Here is a 25614-nt window from a genome sequence, read left to right as displayed (position 1 = left end):
ACGATGGTGAATATTTAGTGTTTATGTTATGGACATTGTATGATGCAATACTTGTGTAACTGACTGCATTCTGTTATCATTCTCCAACCTTTGTAATCCATCCTAGCACCGAAAAATGTAACCTTTGGGTTAAATAAATGCAATGTTTCAACCTTTATGTTCAATGTCATCCAAATCAAACCTTTGCATGTTAAAATTTTGGGTCCTCTGTTCTAAAAAATTAAACGGAAAAAAATATTTATCCCATCATTAAGACCACAAATAAAATTATCAAAGACATTCACTTTACTTCATTCTCCACCTTTTTTTCACAACTGAGGAACTATTGTTTGGTTAATTTATCTTCACTTGAATAAAATTTATTGCTATTCACGAATTTTTTTATCTTTGAGCCCGAATTCTGAAAAGGTGTGTGCACCGTGTAGTCACCTTCATACAAGCTTTAGTCGCCATCATGTTGTGCATATAACGTGTAAGATTAAGTTTGTAAAGGTCTTTGCACATGACAGATTGTCAGATTCACATTAATGACCATTGACATGGCAATGCACCAACCTCAATCTAAGGGATCTCATTCCTTTGAGTAATCCAACGACTAAGTTTTCCCTCATGAAGTCTTGCATCATTTATAAATGTTTAATGTTGTTGTTTTCAATTCTTGCTATCGACAGAAACCTACAAAGAGTCAAAAAAAATGTTGCCATGGAGACAACAAGAGCACATGGCTGCACACATTTCTTCTCGGGTATGTCAACTTCATTTCTTATTAACAAACATAAGTTTTTATGTAACCACATCTTTTACTTCTTTGTTTAGGACACGGAAGAGAGCATTGTGTCGTCTTATTGTCACTCCATGCCTGAACCTCATCCAATTATTGTGCCTGTAATACAAGAAGCAGGGTTTGGCGGTCTGGCTAAATTGCGACATCTAAAGGTTGACCATGATTTAATGACTACCTTGGTAGAAAGGTGGAGGCCTGAAACACACACATTTCATATTCCAACTGGACCCTCTATCATTGGTCCAAGTATGTTGGATTGGGACGAGATGTGTGATACCTTATTAGGTATAACACCGGTTAAGGGATAATTTGTTGCCTATAAATGAAAATTCTAGTATTGAGGTCATTCATGCTCATGCTAGAGCTTATATATTAGGACTTATTGGAGGGGTTTTAATGCTCGATAAGACTGGGAATAAAGTACATTTAATGTACTTGAACTATTTGACTAATCTTCGAAGAACCAGGAGATATAGTTGGGGTTCTACGTGTTTGGTTGTCTTGTATAGGGAGATGTGTAGAGCAACCGATGGACGTGCGAGGACTATGGGTGGATGTGCTTCGTTGTTACAATCATGGACATGGTTTCAGATGCCCTTTATTGCACCCATTTCAAGAGTTCCACCAACATTCTCACTAGTTTGCCTATGGAGCAGCGATCGAGTACTTAACTACAAAAATGTTCCCCACAATGATTTAGTCGGATACCAAGCAAGGATAGATCACATGCAATAAAATCAGGTAACATTTACCATTTCTATATCGATAAATGGTTCTAAATGAATGACTAACATTTTCAATTATTGTTGTAGTTTATTTAGGTTCCTTATGAGGGTTTGGGCTCTATTATTGATGTTGAAGCATATTGGGACCAAACAATATGGACGTCATGCACAACTTTAATTTGTTTTGCCATTGTGGAGTCGCACCAGTCAGATAGGGTGAAGTTACAATTATCACAAGAGATCCCTAAAGAACCCAACAACCTTGATCATCTACATAAATTAGACATGAGGGGGAGACAAGATGAGAATTGGATTACTAGACATGCATAATGGATAGAGGTTTGGAATAACCGGCGTGAACTAACATTGAATGGATTACCGATGCTTGGGACACTTCAACACACAATGGAGTACATGTCATGGTATATATCAAACCCATTTTTGTATTTGTCAAATCCACAAATGTTAAATGATCCTAGAATGCATTGTGCATCGACATCGACAAATGTCCCTCCACCACGACAAACTAGGTATGACTTCAACATTCCACCTCCACCACCAAGTATGGAGGGAACAAGGAATTCAATTTCTTCAAACTCAGAACTAGGCATATGAAGTATGTTTCAACTTATGATGAAACACCACCTTTTGCACAACCGTGGTTACGTACATATCCCCAAAGTCCAAATTTGTTAGAAGGATTGGATCAACTTTAAGAAGACTCATTTTACTACGTCCACAATACATATGTAGAAGCATCATTATCTGTTGCACATGATGATGATCAACCTGAGGACGAACACAAACCACAACCTTCACACGTACAAGAACCTAGACTTGAAGTGCGTAGGAGGAACCCCATCAGAAATAGGCGTCGACCATGGTGTGGAACTGGACACCACTACGGTGATTAAAAGGACAAAGATGTGGTTTAATATTTTATTACAAATGAAATAGGTTGTGTTTATGTGTTTGTAAGAGTTTACCGTGTTTAACACAAATTCAAAGATTAGCAATGGAAAAACTTAATCATTCTAGATGCTTCATTGCTAAATAGCAAATAACAATTTCTTTACAAAAACCTAACAAGTTCAATGACCTTCAAGACCAATGTTAAAACATACAAAAAAACTAAATAGGTACAAAGTTGTCACACTTCTAAACTTTCATGAAGTTAACATAAAAAGATATTGTCATCGTAGGGACCATCATTGAGTGCCACTGAATGGCATGTTGAAGCTGATTTATTATATCACTCTTGTAAAAGGTGACAGATACTTTAATTGGGATAACGTGCCAATTCAGAAATTTACTTTGACCACTGTAAAAGCTTACGCATATTTCAAATAATTGGCCTCACTTGCACCTTCTAATTATGACAAGACTTGTCAACTTTATTGGGAGGTGCCAAAGCTGATTTATTATATCACTCTTGTAAAAGGTGACAGATACTTTAATTGGGATAACGTGCCAATTCAGAAATATACTTTGACCATTGTAAAAGCTGACGCATATTTCAAATAATTGGCCTCACTTGCACCTTCTAACTATGACAAGACTTGTCAACATTATTGGGAGGTGCCAAAGCTGATTTATTATATAACTCTTGTAAAAGGTGACAAATACTTCAATTGGGATAACGTGCCAATTCAGAAATTTACTTTTATCATTGTAAAACCTTACGCATATTTGAAATAAATGGCCTCACTTGCACCTTCTAATTATGACAACATTTTTCAACTTTATTGGAAGGTGCCAAGGCTGATATTTAATTCAGAAATTTACTCTCACCTTGCAATTTGGACAAGACTTGTCAATGCTATTGGGATAGTGTGCCAATAAGATACATAATTTTACCACTTTAAAAGCTGACAGATATTTCAACACATGGTAGTACACATTAGACCAAAATATTCATCACCACTCCCCATTAATCTACTTTATACTCACCACTCATGGAATGATTCATGCATGGTACATTATGTATTTAAAAAAATTAGCCAGTATGACAACATTCACTACTGGGTTATATAGACAGTGGACCTTTTTGAAATTGTACTAATACTAATATTGTTCGTAAGTGGGGAGTATAGAGGTAGTAAGTGGGGAGTTGTGATGACTATTTTGGTCTTCATTACCCAGTTTTTATATAAAAATCATACTTCATTGTGAACATAATATCCTCACACTAACCTTAACATAGTACAAATTCATTTCCATGACCATGACATTAAATAATGGGTAATGTGGCCACGGGGGTTCTTTGGAATTTTCGAGCAATACTATGTTTGAAATTGAGGAGTAGAGAACAATTAAGTGTGAAGTTATGTTGGATATTTTGGTCATCAGTACCAGTTTTTGTTTCATATTTTGAGTTACTGCAACTGATAAAAAAAAATTTACAATAATTCCCCAGTTAATCCAACACGGCTGCCCACATACCATTTACGTTACTTATGGGATAATTTGTAATGTTCACCATCCAAATAAGCTATTATTCAATTTAGTCGTCATGGAAATAATTTATTTTTGTTGTTCATAACTCAAGATCAAAATGTCCATCGTAACTCCCCACTTAATCCATCATTAGTCCCTACCTACCTCATTCATTAGTTATGAGACCTTTTTCCCCATCCAATTAACATTTAGTAGTCCTAGAAATATTATTGTGCTATCATATGATTACAATGAACATTTTTCTCTTGACTCTCAAGTTTTATATTTTCCATTATTATATTTTCCATTGAATTACTGCAATTGATGTTCAAAATAATAGGAATAACTCACAAGTTAATCAAACAGGACTCCCCATACATTTCATACATACTTTAAGGGTCATCTTTTCATTACCACCATCCAAAAAACTTGCTTTTCAATTTCGTGGTGATGAAAATAGTTGTGTTCTATGATATAATGACAACGAACATTTTGTCTTAACACTCAAGTTTCATATTTTACATTAAAAAAATTGTTACCGATGTTCATAATATTAAGAAAAATTCCCCACTTATTCCAGCATTACTCCCCACATACAGAACCCACAATGAAATGAAAGTCCACGAAGGAAAGATTCCAAAAACAACACCCAAAATATTTGATTCTCCCAACCTTTCAGTCACTCTTATTAAAAAAAAAATTAATACAACACAAATTATAAAAATAAAAAATAAATTAAATTGGCGTTTATATTTTCAAATTACACCTAAAATAACTTACTACACAATACAAAATCTATTTTTAAATCAACAAATTCAAAAAGACAAAATAAAATATTTTTTATTTTTTTATTTTTTCAAATATTACCTAAAATAACTAAAAACGCAATACTAAATGTATTTTTCAAAAAAATAATTTTAATCCTTAATGCAACATTTTTCACAAAAAGAAAAAAAATTAACTCTTATATCTATTTTATTAAAAAAATTACAAAAACCATAATTTAAATTTATTTATATAAAAAACGAAAAAAAAAACACCTCAGAATTCGGGTCCCTGGGACCGAATTCTGAATGGCAAATGAAAAAAAAAGCAAAAGCAAAGGTTGGAATTCAGGTTCTTGGGGACCGAATTCCTACCTGAAAACAAAAGTGTGTTATGCATGTAAATATTACTCACAATGTGCTATTCACGTGAATAAAATGGCAAAGTGTGCTTCTGTAGAAAAAAAATCGCGTAGCAACATGTATTGCCTTATGACATCAATCGCTGATATTTGTAGTTTTCACAAAAACATATTACTATCTATTTTATAGGTTTAGGTCAAAACTATAAATTTCTATTAATAGTGTATGCGGATAACTTCGTAATTTTTTGTCCTTTTTGAATTGTTCTACCATACAAAACTTTCTACCCAAATAACGCTTTCTTCCTTAACTTTTTCTTCTTTGTTGTCATATTCATGTTAGTAGTAAGGCTGAAGTTGGACGTCAACTTTATTTATGTTTGTATTATTTTAGTAAAAAAATAGTTGGATGTATATGCATGCCTTTAAAACTTTATTTAAGTTTGCTTTATGCATTTTTATTTTCATTTCTATTATTTTAAAATTGTTATTTACATATCTTATTTATTTATTCACTTTTTTTATATTATATATATATATATATATATATATATATATATACATTTAAATATTATATATATATATATATATGTATGTTGTCACAAATCTTAACTCATTTGTGCATAGTTTTATTTTGCATACCACTGTTGTGAGTTCAATATGTATCTCTGTAAAGTTCAAAAGCAATGTCACAATATAAGTGAAGTTACTCTAAAGAAAGAAAATCGGAACATCATTATTAGTTTCATACATTTATGGTTTGTTCCAGATTTCAGTAAATAAAGGTGTCCTTTCTCCATGGAGTTAGTTATTCAAGACAAACAGGTGCTTTTGCCTTAACTTTTTGTAACATGTTTATTTAAGACTTCTTTATATTGAAAACATGTGTTGTGTATTGAGTTTTTATAGGGAGACAAAATATATGCATCCATTCGATGTACTCTAATTTACAAATTTTAGAATGAAATATCTGAAGGTCAAGTTTATGGAATCCAAAATTGCAGTGTTGCTCCAAATAGTGGAATATACCGAACCTCACACCACCCTTATAAGATAAATTTCCAGTTTGGTACAAAAGTTCCTTTGTTTGATACTAAGTTGGTTCCTAATATCAAACCTCAATACATACCTTTGTCTATATTGTCTTCCACCAAATTTGACACTAATTATTTAGTAGGTAAGTTAATATCTATAATTTATTATTTTTATTATTATTAGGTTTTAATTTTTTCTTTTATTTATTTCATTTTTATATTTTCTTATTATTTTGTTGTCATCATTTGTTTGTATTATTATGTAGATATTTGGGAGTACTAGTAAGGGTTGGAACTGAAAGAGAGTTCCATGTAGATGAAAAATAAAATAAAATTGAATGTCATTGATATAGAAGCATATGGGTAATATAGTTTTCAAATTTAGAAGATAGATATTTCTTTTCATATATTTCACATAAAATTTGACTAACCATTCATGTAAATTATAGGGTTCGAATTGAATGTATTTTTTTTGACATTTATGTGAATAAATTGAATGACTTTCTTTCATCTGGAGAAGTACAAAATGTTGTAATAAATATAGAGTTTACTAAAGTTAAAAATTTTCAAGGTATATTATTGTTATTCATGATATACATTTTTTTACATTATTATGAATGTTGTTTTGAGTTACACTACTCTTCCAATATAGATAAGGTTCAAGTTTAGAATTGTAAGTACTACACTAGGATACAATACAATGTTAATTTTTAAGAGATGTCTAAACTAAAATCAATCAATCTTATTTGTACATTCTTCTTAATTTATTTTTAATTATATATATATATATATATATATGCATTTATTCTTTATTTTGTTATATTACTTCACAGAATGTGTTAAAACAACAAATCTCCATCACAAGGATTAACTCAATTGTCACAAAGCTCCAAACATAGTGTTAAAGATGAATTTTTAAGGCTTACACCTAGGACTAACGTACAAAGTCTCAAAGATTGTAAAAAGGTAAAAATATGTCATGAGTTTTACATTTTTTGTTCAAGAATCACTGTTCTGACAAATTTTATTTTTTTGTGGAAGGAAACCACTTATGTTGTGTTTGGAAGCATTAAACATATTGTGACCAAGGAGGATTGGTGGTATACTGCTTGTGTTTGTAATGAAGTTGTTTATCCAGATTCTAAGATGTTTCTTTTGAAAAAAGTGTAATAAGCATGTCATCAAAGTGTTTCCAAGGTAATATTATTTTGTTGTATATTTAATTTAAGTTTAAATAGTGATTTTACTTTCCAAATAGATGTGAATAATAACTTACTATACTCACTTATCAGATATATGGTCAAAATTTGAGTCATTGACTTATCATTGACTTATCGGATATAGTGCCTTCTGAACAAATCACGCGCAGATATGTTAGAGAGTCATGATAAGGTAAACTTTGAAAGATATTTATTTATATTGAAGATTATAGAATATTTTTCAAAATCAAATAAATTTTTTGTCCAAATGTAGAATATTGTTTCTAGACATTTGTCAAAGGAGTTTGTTGCATTGGTGGATAAAAGTATGATATTTAAAGTAGAAAGTAGGAATGATCAAACCTTCAAACTTGAACCATCTTTCAAAGTTAAGAAAGTATGTGTTGTTGATGATATGATTCAAAATTTTTGATGATTATTCGATGAAGTTAGTGGTAAGAACTATGTTATAGAATGCACTACTTTTGTCATTATGTTTTATTTTTGTCAATATGTTTTTGAAGGATGTATATGCTAGCAATAGGGAATTCAACATAGGAAAGCAACATATAATTAATGATTCATGTGTGGATGTTGTAGAGGTATAATTTATATCCTAATATCTTTTGTTTAAGTCATTTAATTTTTTTAATTAAGCTTATTTGTTTGTAAAATTTTATATAAGATTTAGTAACAAAATTTACAAATGAAACAATTGATTGTGGATCTCAATCACTTGGCCTAACCAATGCTAATGCAACCAATGATGATGCAAACAATCCACCAAAAGAGGGAATCAACAACGAAGGAGGTATCACTCAACTCCATGAAGAAGACAATGTTCCATTGAAACTTCTGAAGAGAAAAATTAAAAGGAAAAATGAGTGTATGAAGACATTTGTTTGACATGTGTTTGTCTTTATTAAATTTGAAGACAATTGTTTGTGTTTACTTTTAGATGAACTACAACTTTTAGTTATTCATTTCTTACCACTTACTTTTTATTCATTCCTAAATGTGAACATGTTTTTGTTTTAGTTACTCTTGAAATTTGTTAATGTGCTAACTAACCAAATAATTGTTGACATTTGTTCAATTGTCTTAACCGAAATGACAGTTAGCTACAATAAAACTACTTATAAATTTTTAAGTCTTTGGCTTACATTTTTTACCTGTACTTTTTATACATTTATAAATTTGGACATCTTTGTATTTTAATTATTCTTCATTTTTTCAAATGTATTGGCTAAGCAAATAATTGTTGACATTTTATAAGTTGTCTCAACATAAATGGTTGCCAGCTACAACAAAGTTACAATAAATACTTATAAATTCTTTATTTTTTGGCTTAATTAATATATAAACGTTAATACGCGTTAACATTACTTTACTATTTAAGTTTTTAATTATTTTCCTTTAGAAACCATTTAGTACTCATTTTTTATTTTCATTTTCTTACAAACATGTTTATAAACTTACATTCGTTATTTATTTTGTTGTTTAATGGTTAATATTCAATCGTAAACTTTTATCAATTTCATTGGTTATGAATTGAATATATTTAAAAAAAAAAAGTTATTTGTGTTGAATAATTAATCTTTTTGTTTTTTAAACTCAAATAATATATTTCTATTTATTTATTGATTAGTGTGGCTTGACTTTCAATTTTAGTCAACAACAGACATTTTGTACTAGTTAATTTTTAACATATTAGTTTTATTATTCATAATGTCCATATGGTTTTATGTTAACAAATTTTGGAGGTGCCTAATGAAATAATTCTTGATATTTTAAATGTATGTCAGGTACAACAAATGCAATAAACATATACGTCAATTGTTAAACTGTTAGATGTTGATAATAAATAGTATATTTCAAAACAAATGTACATTTGTATTTTTCTTATTATTATTAAATTCTTAAATGAATTATATTATTATTACGTGCATAAATAATATGTGTATGCATTTTTTAAATATGTATAATATTATATTAGTAAGTGATAATATTGTAATATTTTTAAGTTCATATACAAAATCAATTTATATTTATTAAAAACAAAGTGAAATAAATAGAGCAAAAATTAATAAATAAATGTTGATGAATAGGTAAAAAAAAGGACAAAAGATAATAAAAAACATGTAGAAGTAATGATTAATTTTAAAAATATTTAACAAATAATTATATTGTAAAGGATACAATTAGAATTATGAAATGAAGACACAAAAAAGAGAATCATTTTTATATATAGTTATAGAAATTATAGATTATTATTATTATTATTACTATTGAAATTATATTTGATTTAGTTTACTATTATTTGTAATATTTTAAATTTTTTATTTGATATATTTAGTAATTTAGGTATATATTGTATATTATATATACTTTACTATTATATATTAGATATATTATTATATATTATTATTATATATACTTTACTATTATATAATGTATGATATATCTAATAAGTCTATTCTTTAAATTAACTGTTCATTTTCTCAAAAAGAGTAATAATGTCACTACTTACAACAAGAATGTAGATAAATCATTGCTAATTGAAGGATGGAATGATTTAAGGAGGTTTTATGGACTAAAACATGATCATTGTATTTATTTTGGATATTTGCTTCCAGATCATTGTTTTCCTAGGGAAATGCAAACCTTTGTCTATTAGTAGGTTTTATAAAAGACCTATGATAGATGAACCCCTTTTCAAAGGACCCAAGATGTATTTTTGCCTATTTCTAACCTTATACCAATGTCGAGCTAGCCATCTGGTTAGATTGTTTATTGTAGTTCATTTTTTATTTATATATATATATATATATATATATATATATATATATAATTACTTATATTCATTTACTCCAAAGAAGATTCAAAAACATTGTTCTTCATAGACCGCATAAGAATATGAAGTGTAACCTACTTTTAAGGAATACTCCAAAGAAGTCTAACAAAAATAGAACTAGGTGGAAGGAATTTTGTAGTTGTCATGGATCGGATGAAACTATGGCCATATGTTTGAAATTCACGAGATGAAAAGCAAACAACATGTCAAAGTGATGACATTTTCTAATTATTATTTTTTTATTTTATGTTTTTTTTTGTAACTGCAAAATGTAGCAATATTTCTTTTTGGATTATATGCTACTACTTATGTACTTTTGGAATTGTTACTTCTGATATTCCCATGAATGCATGCGTATAGTTTTAGTTCGTATTAATTATTGGTGGACATTATGTTATACTATTTTAACATACTTTGAGTTGAACTAAAATAGAAATGAATAGATTACACTCAAACTTTAGTGAATTATGTTCTACATTCTTGAAAGATAAATGTTAAAGATTGGTTATAACTGTCAAATATTTAAAACAATCATTCCTTATGTTATTATATTGTTTACCGAAAAGGTTCTTTAGTTTTTTATTTATATAATATGTTACTATTTTACTCCAGTTGTATTTCATTGATATATTATTATGAAACATCATTTGATTTTAACTTTTATTAACAAAATTATTGCACCTTCTTTAGGGTTTATATAATGCTCAAAAGTTATTACGAAGACATTATATTTATGATACATAACTAAAGTTGACAACATATTCCAACTTTATTGTCGTAATATATGCACATATTCATAATTAAGCAACTCATATTTGTTGCATGTTTGACTATACAACTTGGAATATTTTGTTTGATTAAACTATCATATCCTTTGTACTATCTGTAGTACTTGCATCAAAAAGAGTTATGTTATTTGGTGTAGAAAGAATACAACTATGAAACATTTCTTATTAATATGATATTTTCTAACCTATTATTAGTGTGCAGTCTTCATGCTTTCTATTTGCAGGATTTATTGCTCAACAAAACTTTGTGTAGTGTTACCAATCTTTTCTATATCAAATATCAAATATACCTCTTTCCACAATAGAGATAACATGTACAACACAACATGTTAACACAAAAGTTAAAGAAATACATTGATGGGTCAACACAAAAGTTAAAGAAATACATTGATGGATATAGCAAGGAATCGGTAAACACTTTTCACTAGTCAATGACTAATATTTGGAGTTCTAGATTGAACTTAATCATAAGTATAGTTCTTTAATGGAGCAAAAAGATTGCCAAAGTGCCAGAATTACAAGGAAGATGCTACTAAATGAAAGGTTAAAGGCAAGGAACAAGAATCATTCAAGTAAAATTACTTAAGATTTCAACAAAAAACTATGTTCTTTTCATGATTTATGTCAATTAGTTTGAAAAAAGCTTCAACATAGAGGTATAAATTTCGAGTCTTCATTAATATAAATAATGGTTTATAATCCTTCCATTATAAAGTGTTAATTTATGTTAGTAAAATGTTTGTTTGTTGCAAATAACAAAGAAGACAAGACAAGAAGAAAAAGGAAATATACAACCAATGGTGGTGAATGTAGCAACATATCATGTTTTGTTATTATAAGAAACTAAGTTATGTAAAAAATTTATTAATAAAACTTTCCAAATCTAAGTTTTAAGAATATTCTTCAAACCTTTCATTTCTGAATCATTATTTCAAGTACATATACATTGTTATTTCAATTTAAATACACATAAATAATGAACATGCATATTGATATACGTTTTATTTTTGTGTGTTAGTAAAAAAAGTCACAATGATCAATTGATGAAAAAGATTCTATAGAGAAAGTCATTAACTAAGTTAGATTATAATAAGTAATTCTTATTTATTGTGATACATTCACTACTATTATGGAAATGGCTTTGCAGATGTCGAGAACCAAATCAACAACTTTGAGAATATGAATGCAATATGTCATACGAATTATTGTAAGTGTTCTTTATTGGTTCTTCAAGAATACACATTACATTTAATTTTTGAAAATGAAAACATAAGATTAATTTAAATGCAGTTGTTGAAAATGACATAAAAAAAGCTATACAAGTGGTACTATTCATAATCTTAATATCTTTGATATTATGCATAATGAAATTAACAAGCAATGCAACTTCTCACAATGTTCAACTTTTACTCTATAAAATATGACTAGTGCTGGTATATTTCTACATACATCCAAAGTTTTTTTATATATATTGTGATTTCATAAAGTTGAAGTATTTAAAATTACTAACAATATATGTACTAAAATATAGTTGTCCATAGTACCAAACTAGAAAGTCATTTATGTATTAATGAGAATGGCAAGAGTAATAACGAAATCATAACATCTTTTGCAGGTAAGTAAAGTTTACCAAACGTATACTATTGTTGATTGATAATTATTTTATATCTATTATAAGTTGTTATTGTAAACTAATTTGCATAAGTGAAAGTTCCCAATTAGTAAATGACTATTATTATGTCTATAAGAAGAAGGTTGTTAAATATCCTTTTAAAGTGATATCATCACTTCAAAACAAATTTCATTATGATGATGAAAAAAGAACACAACGAAATGGTTCAAAAACAAGAAATCATTGTTAAAAAACCAATGATAGTGATTGCAAAATTCACTGCAAAACCATATTTCATGTGTGACTTACTCCCAAAATTGAAACCCCTAATCTCCTCAATTTCATTTCATTGTAAACAGATAGCACTTCTAGAAAGGAACTGTATTTGAAAGTTGAGTTGTAAGGTAAAAACATTTTTAATTACATAACTTTACAATTCATGCACGCATTTGGTGCCAATGTTGTAATACCTTTGTTATTATGTTTATAAATAGTCAATCTTGGAAAATGTTGCTTGGAATGCCAATAATATCAAGCTAAAGTGTGGTATGAAGAAAGAGAAGAGAAATCTAAAACCTCAAACTAAGTTGAATTTTCATTGTGTTATTGATTAAGGTCATACCCGACCAAATAAAACAGTGTAAATGTAGTGCTTAGGAAGTGATCCTAAGTTGTCTCCAATGACCAATATTGTCAATCAAGGATTTTCAATGCAATACAAAGGGGTGGGGGGGTTGGTAGATTCAACACAAAATTAAAATTGCAATTAAAGATTTAATGAAATAGTGGTAAAAACATATTGACTCATTGATTGAAATACATTTCCACTTATCATAGGTCACGAAATTAACACATCTATCCACTCTCAATCCACTCGAACCTAACCCTTTAAGCAAAGATTACAAACCAGTTTCAATACGCACTTAAGCAATGCATACATCCATGAATTTGTGATAGTCAAGCTACAAACATTAAGCATAAACAAAGCTCAACCCAAAACACAGCATCCAATCAGTAAATTAAGCATAAATAGAACAAACACATACATTCCACAAATTTAAGATAAAGAAAGGGCAGAAACAACAAAACAAACAGGATGTCAAAGTTTCATTGCATTTTTCTTCAAGGAGTCAATACATAGAATTTAGTAAGTCATGGAAATGGAGAAATGGAGTAATAAAACAGTTCAAGAAAAAAATGCCTCATGGAGAATAATCAAAAACATAAATAACCAAAACAAAACATCAAACCCTAAGTTGGGTCATATGGAAATGTGAATTCAAGAACAAAACAAGATTGTTAAAGCTCAAGGGAACGTAAATGGTTGTAATAACATAGAAAATGTAAACCCCACAGATGGGTGTTGTTCTAAGTGGCTACAAATCAAAAAACAAAAATGTTTAAGCTTCCAAATGTGCAAAAATAAAACCCAACAATGGGTGTTGTTAATAATGCAAAAAATGTGAATAAAAAGTGCTAAAACGTGAAAACTAGGTGGAAGCCTCCGTGGGTCACCATACAAAGCTTCAAAACGTAAAATTGGAGTATATGGGAAAAGGTAAGGGCTGCACACAAAAATGAAACTTAAATCTCGTGGTAACATCAATTTTGCCACTCAATATTACAAAAACACCACTATTACTTTAGAATTATAAAAATGCCATTTTGGACCCAAAATGTTGGCTTAATGATGTGGGCAAGCTAACTAACATGGCGCAGATGTGGCAATGATGTGAAAATGATGTTGAAACTATCTCTTCTTCTTAAAATTAGTGTCCAAGCTCCAAAATTGCTTCACCCGAAATAGCTAAAAATAATTACAAACAAAAATTAGACCAAATAATCCAAAATTAATCAAAATTCAGAATAATGGCGCAATAAAACCGAATGGATGAAAATGCACTAAAGATTGACAATTAAGCACTAAACATTCATCAAGATGAGCACAAAAAAGGTACAATAATAGTGAAAAATAATGACTCATCAATTGCCAAAAGGGAAAGTTCAACTTCCACTATTACAAGCACCACTTAATTTGTTTCAAGCTTTGTTAAATGGTACTGATGGTAAGATATATGCTTTGATGGTAAGCACAACAATATGTTTTCATTTACTTCAATGGTGGTAAGATATATGCTTTGATGAATAATGGTTCTACTCCACCACAATTCATTCTTAATGGACAAAGCTATCATGACATTTAAAGTTTGTTGCCAGAAGATGGATCAAAGCCAAAGTTTGCACAACTTTACATCTACAATACTGAAAATGAAATCAGTAACAAAATGAAGCATTTCAAGTTAGTTAACATATTGTCAGCACTCAATTTTGTTCGAGTGAATAAAAATTATTTTAAAAAATAAAAAAATGAAATAAAAGATAGATAATAAATAAATTGGGGTGAAAAGTGTTTTTTATACATTTTGTTTTGGCTCAAATTATTTACATCATCCATATTTTCTTTTTACACAATTTTCTTTTTTGTTTTTATTAGGTCTATTTTGTTTTTACTTTTATGCCCATTTTCATTTGGATAATGATATTTTGACTTACTTTTAACCCACTACTCCAATCACCATTCAATTATCTATTTTGATTTTTTTAATAATGTGATAATTTAAGGATGATTGAAGTGGTGTGTTAAAAGTGGATCATAAAAAGTGGGTCAAAATATCATTATCCTTTTAATTTTAGGTCCATTTTATACCAATTTTTACTTTCTATGTCCATTTCCTCACGTTTTCTCTCTTCGCACCCTCTAAAGTTCTTCCAATTACACATTGCCATGCGTCACATGTTTGGTCTCCCAACCAATTCCATGCAAAAAAGTTGTTTCTTTCTCCTGCACCAGCACGCCCTCACAAGTAACTCTCTTTGCAAGACGATTTTTTTTTCCTTTCTGTCACACTTTTTAACCTTTGTTGGCCTTTTCTTTTTGCTTTTTACCAATAGGAATTTGGTTCCCGAGGAAGCGAAGTTTGTACTGGTTTTTTATTTTTATTTTTTTTTAATTTTAAAATTGAATATTAAAATGGTTAAAAATTTAATTTGAATTATTTAGTTTGATCTTTTATAATAGATTTAATCACACGAAAGGTCCCCGTTTTTGTTACAAAATTTCAATTGGATCCTCAACTTCTAAGTTATCCCAATTGGGTCCTATTTTTTGAAAATGTGTTCCAATTTGGTCCTTTCCGTTAGAGCATCATTGATGACAACTGTGTGCTACGTGTCAGCTCATGTTTTTTTGTTTTTAATTTTTTAATATTTTTTTTACTTTTTTTTTTCTTGAAAAAGAGTTTTGCCACATGTCAGCTTGTGATTTTTAAAATTTTTAAAATTTTTAAATTTAGAAAAAAAACTTCCACGTGTGAAAATATGGTTTTGTCACATGTCAATTATTTATGTGAAAAATCTCAATTTGGTCCCTGTATTTGTCATTTTGTCTCAATTTAGTCATAATTTCTTTTTAAACTGGAGTAAGTAATTCCATCCCTTCTAAATTTAGACCAAGTTTATCTTTTATATTAATATTATAATTATATTTTTATTATAATAGATATTTTTTAACTAAATTAAGTTTATTTAAATTTAAATTTTGCATTGAATTTTGTAACTTATATAAAACTATTTTAAAATTTTACATTTGAATTTAAAAAGTTGTTTAGAAATTATTAAAACAAATTTTTTAATTAAAGTTCAATGCAAAATTTAAATTTAAATAAAATTAATTTGGTTAAAAATATCTATTATAATAAAAATATCATTATAATATTGATATAAAAGTTAAATTTGGTCTCAATTTGGAAAGGATGAAATTACTTTACAAAGAGATTAGGACTAAATTGAGACAAAATAATAGATACAGGGACCATATCGAGATTTTTCACATAAATGGTTGACACGTGGCAGAATCATATTTTAACACGTGGTAGTTTTTTTTTAAATTTATAAATTAAAAAAATCACAAGCTGACACGTGGCAGAACCCCTAATTTGACATGTGTCACTTGTTTTTTCAAGAAAAAAAAGTTATAAAAATTTACAAAAATTAAAAACAAAATAAAAAAAACCACGAGTTGACACGTGACACACAGTTAATGTCGTCAATGATGTCCTAACGGAAAGGACCAAATTGGAACAAAGTTTCAAAAAATAGGACCTAATTGGGATAACTTAGAAGTTGAGGACCCAATTGAGATTTTGTAACGAAAATGGAGACTTTCCGTGTGATTAAACCTTTATAATATCACAATTTATGTTGAGTAATTTATAATGTAGAAAATGTTTTTTGAAAACAAATAAATTCCAAAAAATGGATATTAATATTATGAAGTAAAATACTTTTCAATGCCTATAATGACTTTCATTAAATAAATATATTTCCTCTTCAATTATAATTAATAATTTCTGTTCCTGCAGAGAACAAATAAGATAAGTTAGGCACAAGCGTCACCTTATCATGCAGTCCGCTATCTCTTCAGTTGGCCTCTTCCCAGTCGATACATGTCGGCTTGGACCCAGGAGGGGTTACCTGCAGAAGAGTCTCCGAAGCTCAAGTTAGTCAAAGCTCTCAGAGAGTCAAACCAGTGATTAATGAATGCGTACCTTTAATTACTTGGGTCCACGCGTATTTATAGAGCATTAAATGACGTTTGACCATTTCATGGGCCGGGTTTTGACTTGGGCTCTAGTTTGGGCCATGAATGGGCCTGGGCCCCAAATCAGGCTCTTGAAACTTATTGAAGGCGAGGCATCGATGCTAGCTACCATTCTAGGCAAGTAGTCGGTCTCGACCGGCTACTTGCCTAGATGGCTTGTGCTGGTGGTGTTCGAGTACCAGATACTAGGTGGTTTCGATGTGTATACTGTTTACTTGGTTGAGTTTGGCTAGGTACGGTACACCAGTCCCCCAGTCTTGTCCGATATGGGTTGTCGGTCAAGGATGATATGTGGTTTGGTGAGCTAGCAGAACCGGCTAGGTGTGATACACCAGTCCCCCAGCCTTTAAGTGTGGTGAACAGTGTTAAGGCTTGGAATTTGCAAGTGTCAGAAGGTAGGTGAAAGGGCGTCAGGTGGTCACATCGTTAAAGTTTTGGCGCCGTCGTTCTGTTTTCTTTTAGGTGTCATATCCTTCATAATGATGGTGTCGATTGGTCTGGGGTTTCATTTTGGCGGGAAGAGTTTTAGTCGTTTGGGATCGAGGGCTATAAATATGGGTTTGAAAGCAACAAAGGGTTTACTTGGTTCATTTGTGAGAGTTTCGAATTCAGAGATCTTGTGCGCATCATATTGTCCGACTAGTTCCCAAATTCAGCCGACATCTTCCCGTAAAAACGAAAACAGGTATGTCTAGTAGCGATAGCACATCGTTATCTACGTCTAATAGTAGTGAAAGTACTGAGTCGGATAGGAGTAGGGATGAACGGCTTGGCAGAGAGGGTATGAGTTCTGGAGTGGGTACAAGCGGGATGCCGATGGAAGTGGTTAGGGAAGTTCGAGAGGATCCTCCCGAGGAGCTGGAGGAGAGTAACTGGCCGGCCAAGGGCGGCTATGGATGGGTCGCTGCTGATGTTCGTGACCAGTCATCATTGTTTAGGTGGTCTCGCCTGTTAAACTCTTGGTTAAACTGCACACCCGTCATGTCTAGGGGGGTCAGCGGAGATATTGTTTCCCTGGAGAGGGTGAGCGCCATCGACTGGGTATGTCACGGGCGGGAAGAGGCCAACTGAAGAGATAGCGGACTGCATGATAAGGTGAGACTTGTGCCTAACTTATCTTATTTGTTCTCTGCAGGTACAATTTCAATTCAAAAACATATATATTAAAAATATATTTCAAATTACAAGAAAAATAATTTATTTCAACGAATTTTTCAATCAATTATTTATTACGATATTTTAAAAGCATAATTTTTAAATTTATATTTAAAATTAATAACTACTATTTGATTTCACAATAGAACTATAAATTTTTCATTATTTATTTTTTTCCAAACCAAAATAATTTATCAATTTGTATATTTAACTTACTTTTTTAAATATTAAATAAACAAAAAAATATTACAACACCACCTTAAAATTACTAATTTTATATAATAGTTATTATACTTCTATTGTAATTCATAATTTTTTTCCTATCTTCTAATATAAAAAAATAACACAAAAAATTCCAAATAAAATTTTAAGATTTATTTTTACATTTTCAAATAACACCTAAAAAACTATTAATATATTTTCACTACATCAAATTTTTTCTTCTTTTCATTCCTCCAATTTTAAAAAAACGAAAAAAAGAAATAAAAAATTCTGTTTAAAATTCTATTTTTCAAAAATTGAATTCTGATAGAAAAAAGACAAAAAAAAGGTATAATTATTGATTTGGTACCCAAATTTTTTGGTTAAGTTCAATTTGGTCTCCAAACTTTCGGTTTGTTCAATTTAGTACCTCAATTATCTAAAAGGATACAATTTGGTCATCTTTGTTAGGTTAGAGTTAACACTATGTTTGTATAGAACACATGTCAAGCCATGGAATTTTTTTTTTCAATTTTTTTTTGTAAAAAATTATAAACTACCACGTGTCAGTTTTCCGTCGTGCCACGTGACAGCTTACAATCATGACATGTGGTAGTGATAATAGTTGTTTTCAATTTAGTCGTCTGTTTAAATTTTTGGTTCAATTTAGTAGCTCAATTCTTTAAAACGATCCAATTTTGTCCTCTCCAATTTGAGACCAAATTAGTAAGAAGCTTAATTACAACTTATATATACATGTTACAATAATTTTTTTTAATATATACCTCAAATCATTTCACCTAAATACTTAAATTATTTTATTTTTTACATTTTTTACCTTTGTAATTTTTTACACTTGAAAGTCTTTACACTTGTAAAAAATAATAAAATAATTTAAATATTTAGATGTAGTGATTTGATGTATAAATTGAAAACAATTATATTAACATGTATATATAAGTTATAATTAATTCTTAGTTACTAATTTAGTCTCAAATTGGAAATGACAAAATTGGATCGTTTTAAAGAATTAGGGTACTAAATTGAACCAAAAATTTAAATAGAGGACTAAATTCAAAACAACTATTGCCATTGCAACATGTCATGATTGTTTAAATTTTTTGAAAAAAAAATTAGAAATAAAAAAAAAAGACTTTAAAAAAATTTAAAAAATTTAAAATTCCACGGCTTAACACGTGTCCTATACGGACATGGTGTTAACTCCAACTTAACGGAGAGGATCAAGTTGAATATTTTAAAATAATTGGGACACTAAATTAAACAAACCAAAAGTATGGAGACCAAATTAAACTTAACTAAAAAATAAGGATACCAAATCAATAATTATACCAAAAAAAATAATGAAACTCACGTTAGAATTTGACTTCCAAGAACCAAATTCTAACATGAAAACCAAAAATGTGCTAATAATATAAATACACGGTACAATGTGCTGCTATTCTTGTAGTTTTTTTTTCGTATGCTAAAGTGGAAAAAGAATCTCTCCAAAGACATATAAGATCACGTTCAACACCTGTAACAAGCACACATCTAATGTCAGATTCAGAACCATTGGTTATCACCTCTTCCCCATTGGTTTCTTCCATTAACCTTCTCCTCCACATTGGTATCATCCATTAACCTTCGTACTTCTCCTTCTTCATAACTAAAATTGCCATGTTCCTCTTCTTCATCAGATGCCACCACCAAATTTATCATAGAATTAATCTCACCAACGTCTTTCACACTTTACAACTTCGTCAAGACACCGAAAAACCATTGCGGCGGGGATTCAAGGAATCATATTATCCCATTCCATTGGGCTCTCTATAACCTCCATCAATCATGTACACCACAAGAGCAACATTCATCCCCACCACTGAACACAATTCTCCTTCACCCTGGAATTAAAAACACCATAACCATCATCACAACGCCTGAGCACATTCATCCATCAACCTTCAACCCTTCCACCTTCACAATCGGACCACCCATCATCATCATCTTTTCATTCTTCATATATCCTAAAAAAAAACTTCATCCTTAACACAGGATTTATCACCGTAATCACCTTTTGATAGGGAAAGAAAAAAAAATCCTAAATTGGAGGTTAGGATCAAGCATCCTAAAGAGAGAGAAATATATTATGAAAATTATACGTTTTGTCCTATTCATATGAGGATTACAATGCTTATATAAGGTGAACCATAACAGAATTGTAACAGAGAGCAAATAACAACTTTCAGTATATGAATGATAACTTTCTACTAATAGATTTGGCGAATATTTAGTGTTCGTAGTCGTCCCAATTAGATGGTCGTTTGGTGATGTGTTTAGGCCCAATTCTGTCATCATTCTTAGGCCCATTCGTGACATTGGGTTCATCCTTAGTATCAATAACAACTTCAGTACTTATTGGGTCGTGGTGATAGTGAGCTGATAATAAATCCCAAGACTCCCAAGTGGTATCTTCTGGTGGGAGACCGTGCCATTGAACAAGAACTAGGCGCCAATGGGGTACAAAAATATCATCCGAGAACATAGGAGGAAGCTCTTGTGGAGGAGGATGTGGGCCACAATGTGGTTTGAGCAGAGAGCAATGAAATACTGGGTGGATTTTGGCAAAATCTGGTAAGGCCAAACGATAAGCAACAAGACCAATGGCTTCAATAATTTTAAAAGGACCGTAGAGCGTTTCCAAAACTTCTGATATCGAGAACCGAAGACGGAAAATTATCGATATGAACAAGGTTTGACATACACCCATTCACCAACTTTGTAAGAGACAACACGACGATGAGTGTCAGCAAAATGTTTCATAGATCGTTGCGCTTTGGTAAGTTGACAGGCCAAATAAGCGATCAGATCTTCGCGAGATGATAATAAGTAGTCAACAACTTCAACGGAATAAGAGCTTGAGAGGTAATGAACGATGGTTGGAGGAGGTTTTCCATATGTGGTATGATAAGGAGAAATACCAATAATGGAATGGGTGACAGTGTTATAACACCACTCATCAAGGCTAAGGAACTTGGTCCATTGGGATGGATTATTATGAACAAAAGCATGAAGATATTGCTCAAGAATACAATTCAAGACCGTAGTTTGACTGTTATTTTGAGGATGGTACGCGATACTCATTAGAAGTTTGGTGCCATTAAGTCGGAATAGGTGTTGCCAAAAATGACTGATAAAAATGGGGTCTCGATCAGAAATCAAACTTTTAGGAAAACCATGAAGTTTGTAGACCATGTCTAGGAAAAGCTGGGCAACTTTGCTTGTTGTAAAGTGTGCCGAAGGAGTGCCAAAAGGAGCCCCTTTTGTGAATCGATCAACCACTATGAGAATCACAAAAAAAACTGAAGAAGAAGGAAGGCCGATGATAAAATCAAGGACAATATCCTCCCACGGAGCAAAGAGTGGTAGTATAGGTTGAAGTAAACCAAGGGTTTTATGAGCAATATATTTGGTTTGTAAGCATCTAGAACATTTATAAATGAAATGTTGAACATCCTTTCTCATTCCTGGCCAAATAAAATTTGCGGACAGACGGCTAAGAGTTTTTGTGACACCCATATGACTACCGAGGGGAGACGCGTGGAACTCAGTCAAGAGGAGGGGGAATGAAGGAGCAACTTTTTGGTACCCAAAATACGTCCTTTGTGAAGTATTAAACTATTACAATCTTGTAATCCTAGTAAGAATCTAAGGACATAGATATTTGTTGGCACAAGGTGTTAAATTCCTCCAAAGTGGCCAATTCCTTCTTCAGATCATCGAGGAATTGGAATTGTGGAATAAAGAGGATCCAATGGGCGGAAGCCATATCAGGATTGTGAATACATGAAAGAGCATAAGCAACAAGGTTGTGCTTTCTGGCCTTGTATTTAATTATGTAGTCATTTCTGAGAAGTTTAGCGAAATAGACATATTGCTCCGGGGTTTGGATAACTTGGTTCATCAAATCCTTTAAACTGCATGGTCAGTGAGGATGAAAAAAGGGTGACCCAAAAGGTATTGGCGCTAACGCTTGACTATAGTGGTGATGGCGTGATGTTCCTGAATATAAGTGGAGGAACGTAGAAGCTTGGGACAAAATTGTTTGCTGAAATAAGCGATAGGGTGGTTATGTTGAGACAAAACAACACCCATGCCAAAACCAGAGGCATCTGCTTCAACAAAAAATGGAGAGGAGAAATCTGGGAGGGTCAGGACAAAAACTCTAGTCATAGCACGTTTAAGAGCCTCAAAGGCCACCTGTGGATCGGAACTCCACTAGAAGCAGTCGCTACGAAGTAAAGAAGTCAAAGGAAAAGCAAGTTTAGCATAATCCTTAATGAAACGATGATAAAACCCCGTTAGGCTTAGAAATCCACGTAGGGACTTCAAAGAAGATGGTGTGGGCCATGCAAGCATGGCATCAATTTTGGAAGGAACCGGCTCCACTCTTGCACCGAAGATAATATGACCTAAGTATTCGATTTTTGATTGTCCAAAAACACATTTTGAATATTTGAGAAAAAATTGGCCTTGTTGGAGTAAACAAAAAACCAACTGAAGATGACGAATGTGTTCCTCAAAAGTCTTGCTGAAAATAAGGATATCATCAAACAAAATGACGACGAAGTAGCGCAAGTAAGGACGGAGTAACTCATTCATCGTTGCTTGAAAAGTGGAGGGGGCGTTGCAAAGCCCGAATGGCATCACTAGATATTCATAGTGGTCGTGATGGGTACGAAATGCTTTTTATTAACTGATGAAGGATTAACTTGTTTTCTTTTAGAGTTATGAATATGGTGAAGTTGTTTACGAAAGCTTTTTGAAGAAGAGAGTTGAATTCAAACTTAAAGACACACGGCAATAACAACACTTAAAGAGCAAAATGAAAGAAGAAACAATAAAAATGGAAAGCAAAGGAGATGATCAATGGAAGAAGCACGCCACTCATAGGGGGGATCTAAGCCAACCAAACCTTAGAGATGAGTGATGGTGCCACCACTTGCAAGCAAGATAAGGAAAAGGTGAGTTCACTTCTAGGAAGGAGAGCTCAAGGAAATTTGGTGGTTGAATGCACAAAGTTTATAACAAAATGATCAACCCTTTTACAAGACAAGGAGCACCCTTTAAATAGGAGTTCATAGGGGTCCTTTAGCAAATACAAAAACATGAAAAGGATGAACTAGCAAACCCTAAACCTAACGTGAAAGTGCATTCTCGGCCAAGTGAAGCAATTTGATTGGTGGATGCATTCCCATGAGGATTCTAGGCCAAAAGAGGAAGGAGACCAGTAGCCTTCATTGGAATAAAGCAAAAAGGCAAAAGGAGACAAGGTACGTGTCTACTTTTGCTTTTACTTTATGCTTTTTGCTTTTCTCTCTCTTCCACTTCATCCATGTGCTCCAATCACCATATGCCACCTAGCTATGCTCTACTCTCTCTTATTTACTTACAAAACAAGATAAAGAAGGGATTAGCATGTTGGTTTAAGTTAATATAATCTTGGTCAAAAGGTCAACTTTGGGTCAAAGTCAACAAGTCAACAAAAATAAGTCAACTAGAAACCAACTTAGGGTATTCAAACTAAAGTAATGCAAAACAAAGATAAAGATGATGGAATAGAAGACTCCCCTCTAGACATGCTTCTAGGGATCCTTCTTGAGGGAGCTTCTAAGGAGGTGGTCACGTCGTCATCATTAACATCCTCGAAAGCCATTCGAATCTGATGAAAACCTTAGGCCAAATCGAGCTTAGAGAACCATTTTGTAGAATGAAGGTCATCAAGGAGCTCGTCAATGGTAGGTATAGAAAACCTATCCTTGATAGTAATAATGTTAAGGGCTTGGTAATCAATGTAGATACGCCATGTCTCGGCATTCTTGCGAACAAGGAGGATCAGTGATGAATATGGGCTACGACTTGGTTGAATTAAGCCATCACGAAGCATGTCATCAATTTGGGCTGATTTGTTGTTTCAAAAAATGGGGATAATAGTAGGGGCGGACATTGACAGGGGAGGCATCTAGTATCAAATGGATATGGTGGTCAGTGGGTCGCGATGGAGGTAAGGAGTAAGGGGTATGGAAAAGAGAGGCAAACTGTTGGAGTAGGTGTTGTAATAGAGGGGAAAGTTGAGTAAGGGGCTCTGGGAAAGGGTTTTGGGGTAAAAAGGGTTCAGTAGAATCAAGCCCAACAAGAATGTGAAAATAAGCAGCGATTCCATTGGTTTGGGCCAAGCGTTTAACTTGATGATGATTTATCTCGGTGGGGACCAAATTGGATCCACCCTAGATTTCAACCCATTCAGCATCGTTCATGAAAAGCATCGTGAGATGGGAATAATCAATGATGATAGGCCAAGGGTTTTAAGCCAATCGACTCCGAGGACTAAATCAACACCGGCAAGGTCCATGACAAGAAGGTCCACTGAAAAAGAATGAGTCTGAAGGATGACGAGAATGTTTTCACAAATATTTGTACAGCTAAGACGAACACCATTTCCAACCATGACGGCTAGGGGCGTAGTGACGTGGGAAGTAAGGCCAAGAAAACGAACCACACGTGCTTGGATGAAATTGTGAGTACTACCGCCATCAATCAAAACGACTACCTCGTGACCATGTATTGAACCCAATACACGAAAGGTTTCGGGAGCTGTGTGACCCAATAAAGCGTGCAAACTGATTTGGGCTGAAAAGGGATCAGGAGCATCTGCTGAATTGTTAGAATTACGGTTATCAAGAGATGGGATGGTATTAGGAACATGGTCAAGAGAAATATCCTTGTAGGCGACTAAGAGAAGAAAATGGGATTTGCATTATCATCGCAATTGTAACAAAGACCTTTGTCACAACAGGCAGTGAGTTTAGTGGGAGTCAAACATTTAAGGGACGACATTTGGGGGGCGAGTAAGAGAGCTGGGGTGGGAGAAGGTAATAATAGGGGTATAGAGGATAAAGGGAGAGCAGGGATAACCACTGGTACCAACTGAGAGTAGGGTCGTCAAGGTAAAACGCATCAATCCGAAGACGATTGGCGTCTGA

At 31.9% G+C, this 25614-nt stretch overlaps 1 protein-coding gene across 1 annotated transcript; it reads right to left on the bottom strand.

The window, feature by feature from the left end:
- Positions 1-22597: 22597 nt before the first annotated feature.
- LOC146886403 (uncharacterized) lies at positions 22598-23233 on the bottom strand. The gene is made up of 2 exons (XM_085673426.1): positions 23126-23233; positions 22598-22849 (listed from the first exon to the last, which is right to left on the bottom strand). Exons 1-2 carry the CDS (start codon positions 23231-23233, stop codon positions 22598-22600), a joined length of 360 nt encoding a protein of 119 aa, XP_085529552.1.
- Between the last annotated feature and the right edge of the window lie 2381 nt (positions 23234-25614).

Source organism: Vigna unguiculata, chromosome 5 (assembly GCF_037176805.1).
Source record: "Vigna unguiculata cultivar grain cowpea cultivar isolate G323 ecotype 2 chromosome 5, ASM3717680v1, whole genome shotgun sequence".
Lineage (NCBI taxonomy): Eukaryota > Viridiplantae > Streptophyta > Magnoliopsida > Fabales > Fabaceae > Vigna > Vigna unguiculata.
Note: the sequence above shows the minus strand (reverse complement) of the source record. Positions and strands in the feature narration are given on the sequence as shown.

What these genes read in the sequence shown, in the direction of transcription:
- LOC146886403 (XM_085673426.1), bottom strand. Translation starts at nt 23,233, where the DNA reads ATGAATGAGTTACTCCGTCCTTACTTGCGCTACTTCGTCGTCATTTTG. An exon ending in ACATTCGTCATCTTCAGTTG is followed by an intron (nt 22,850 to 23,125) that starts GTTTTTTGTTTA and finishes GACTGCTTCTAG; the next exon opens with TGGAGTTCCGATCCACAGGT.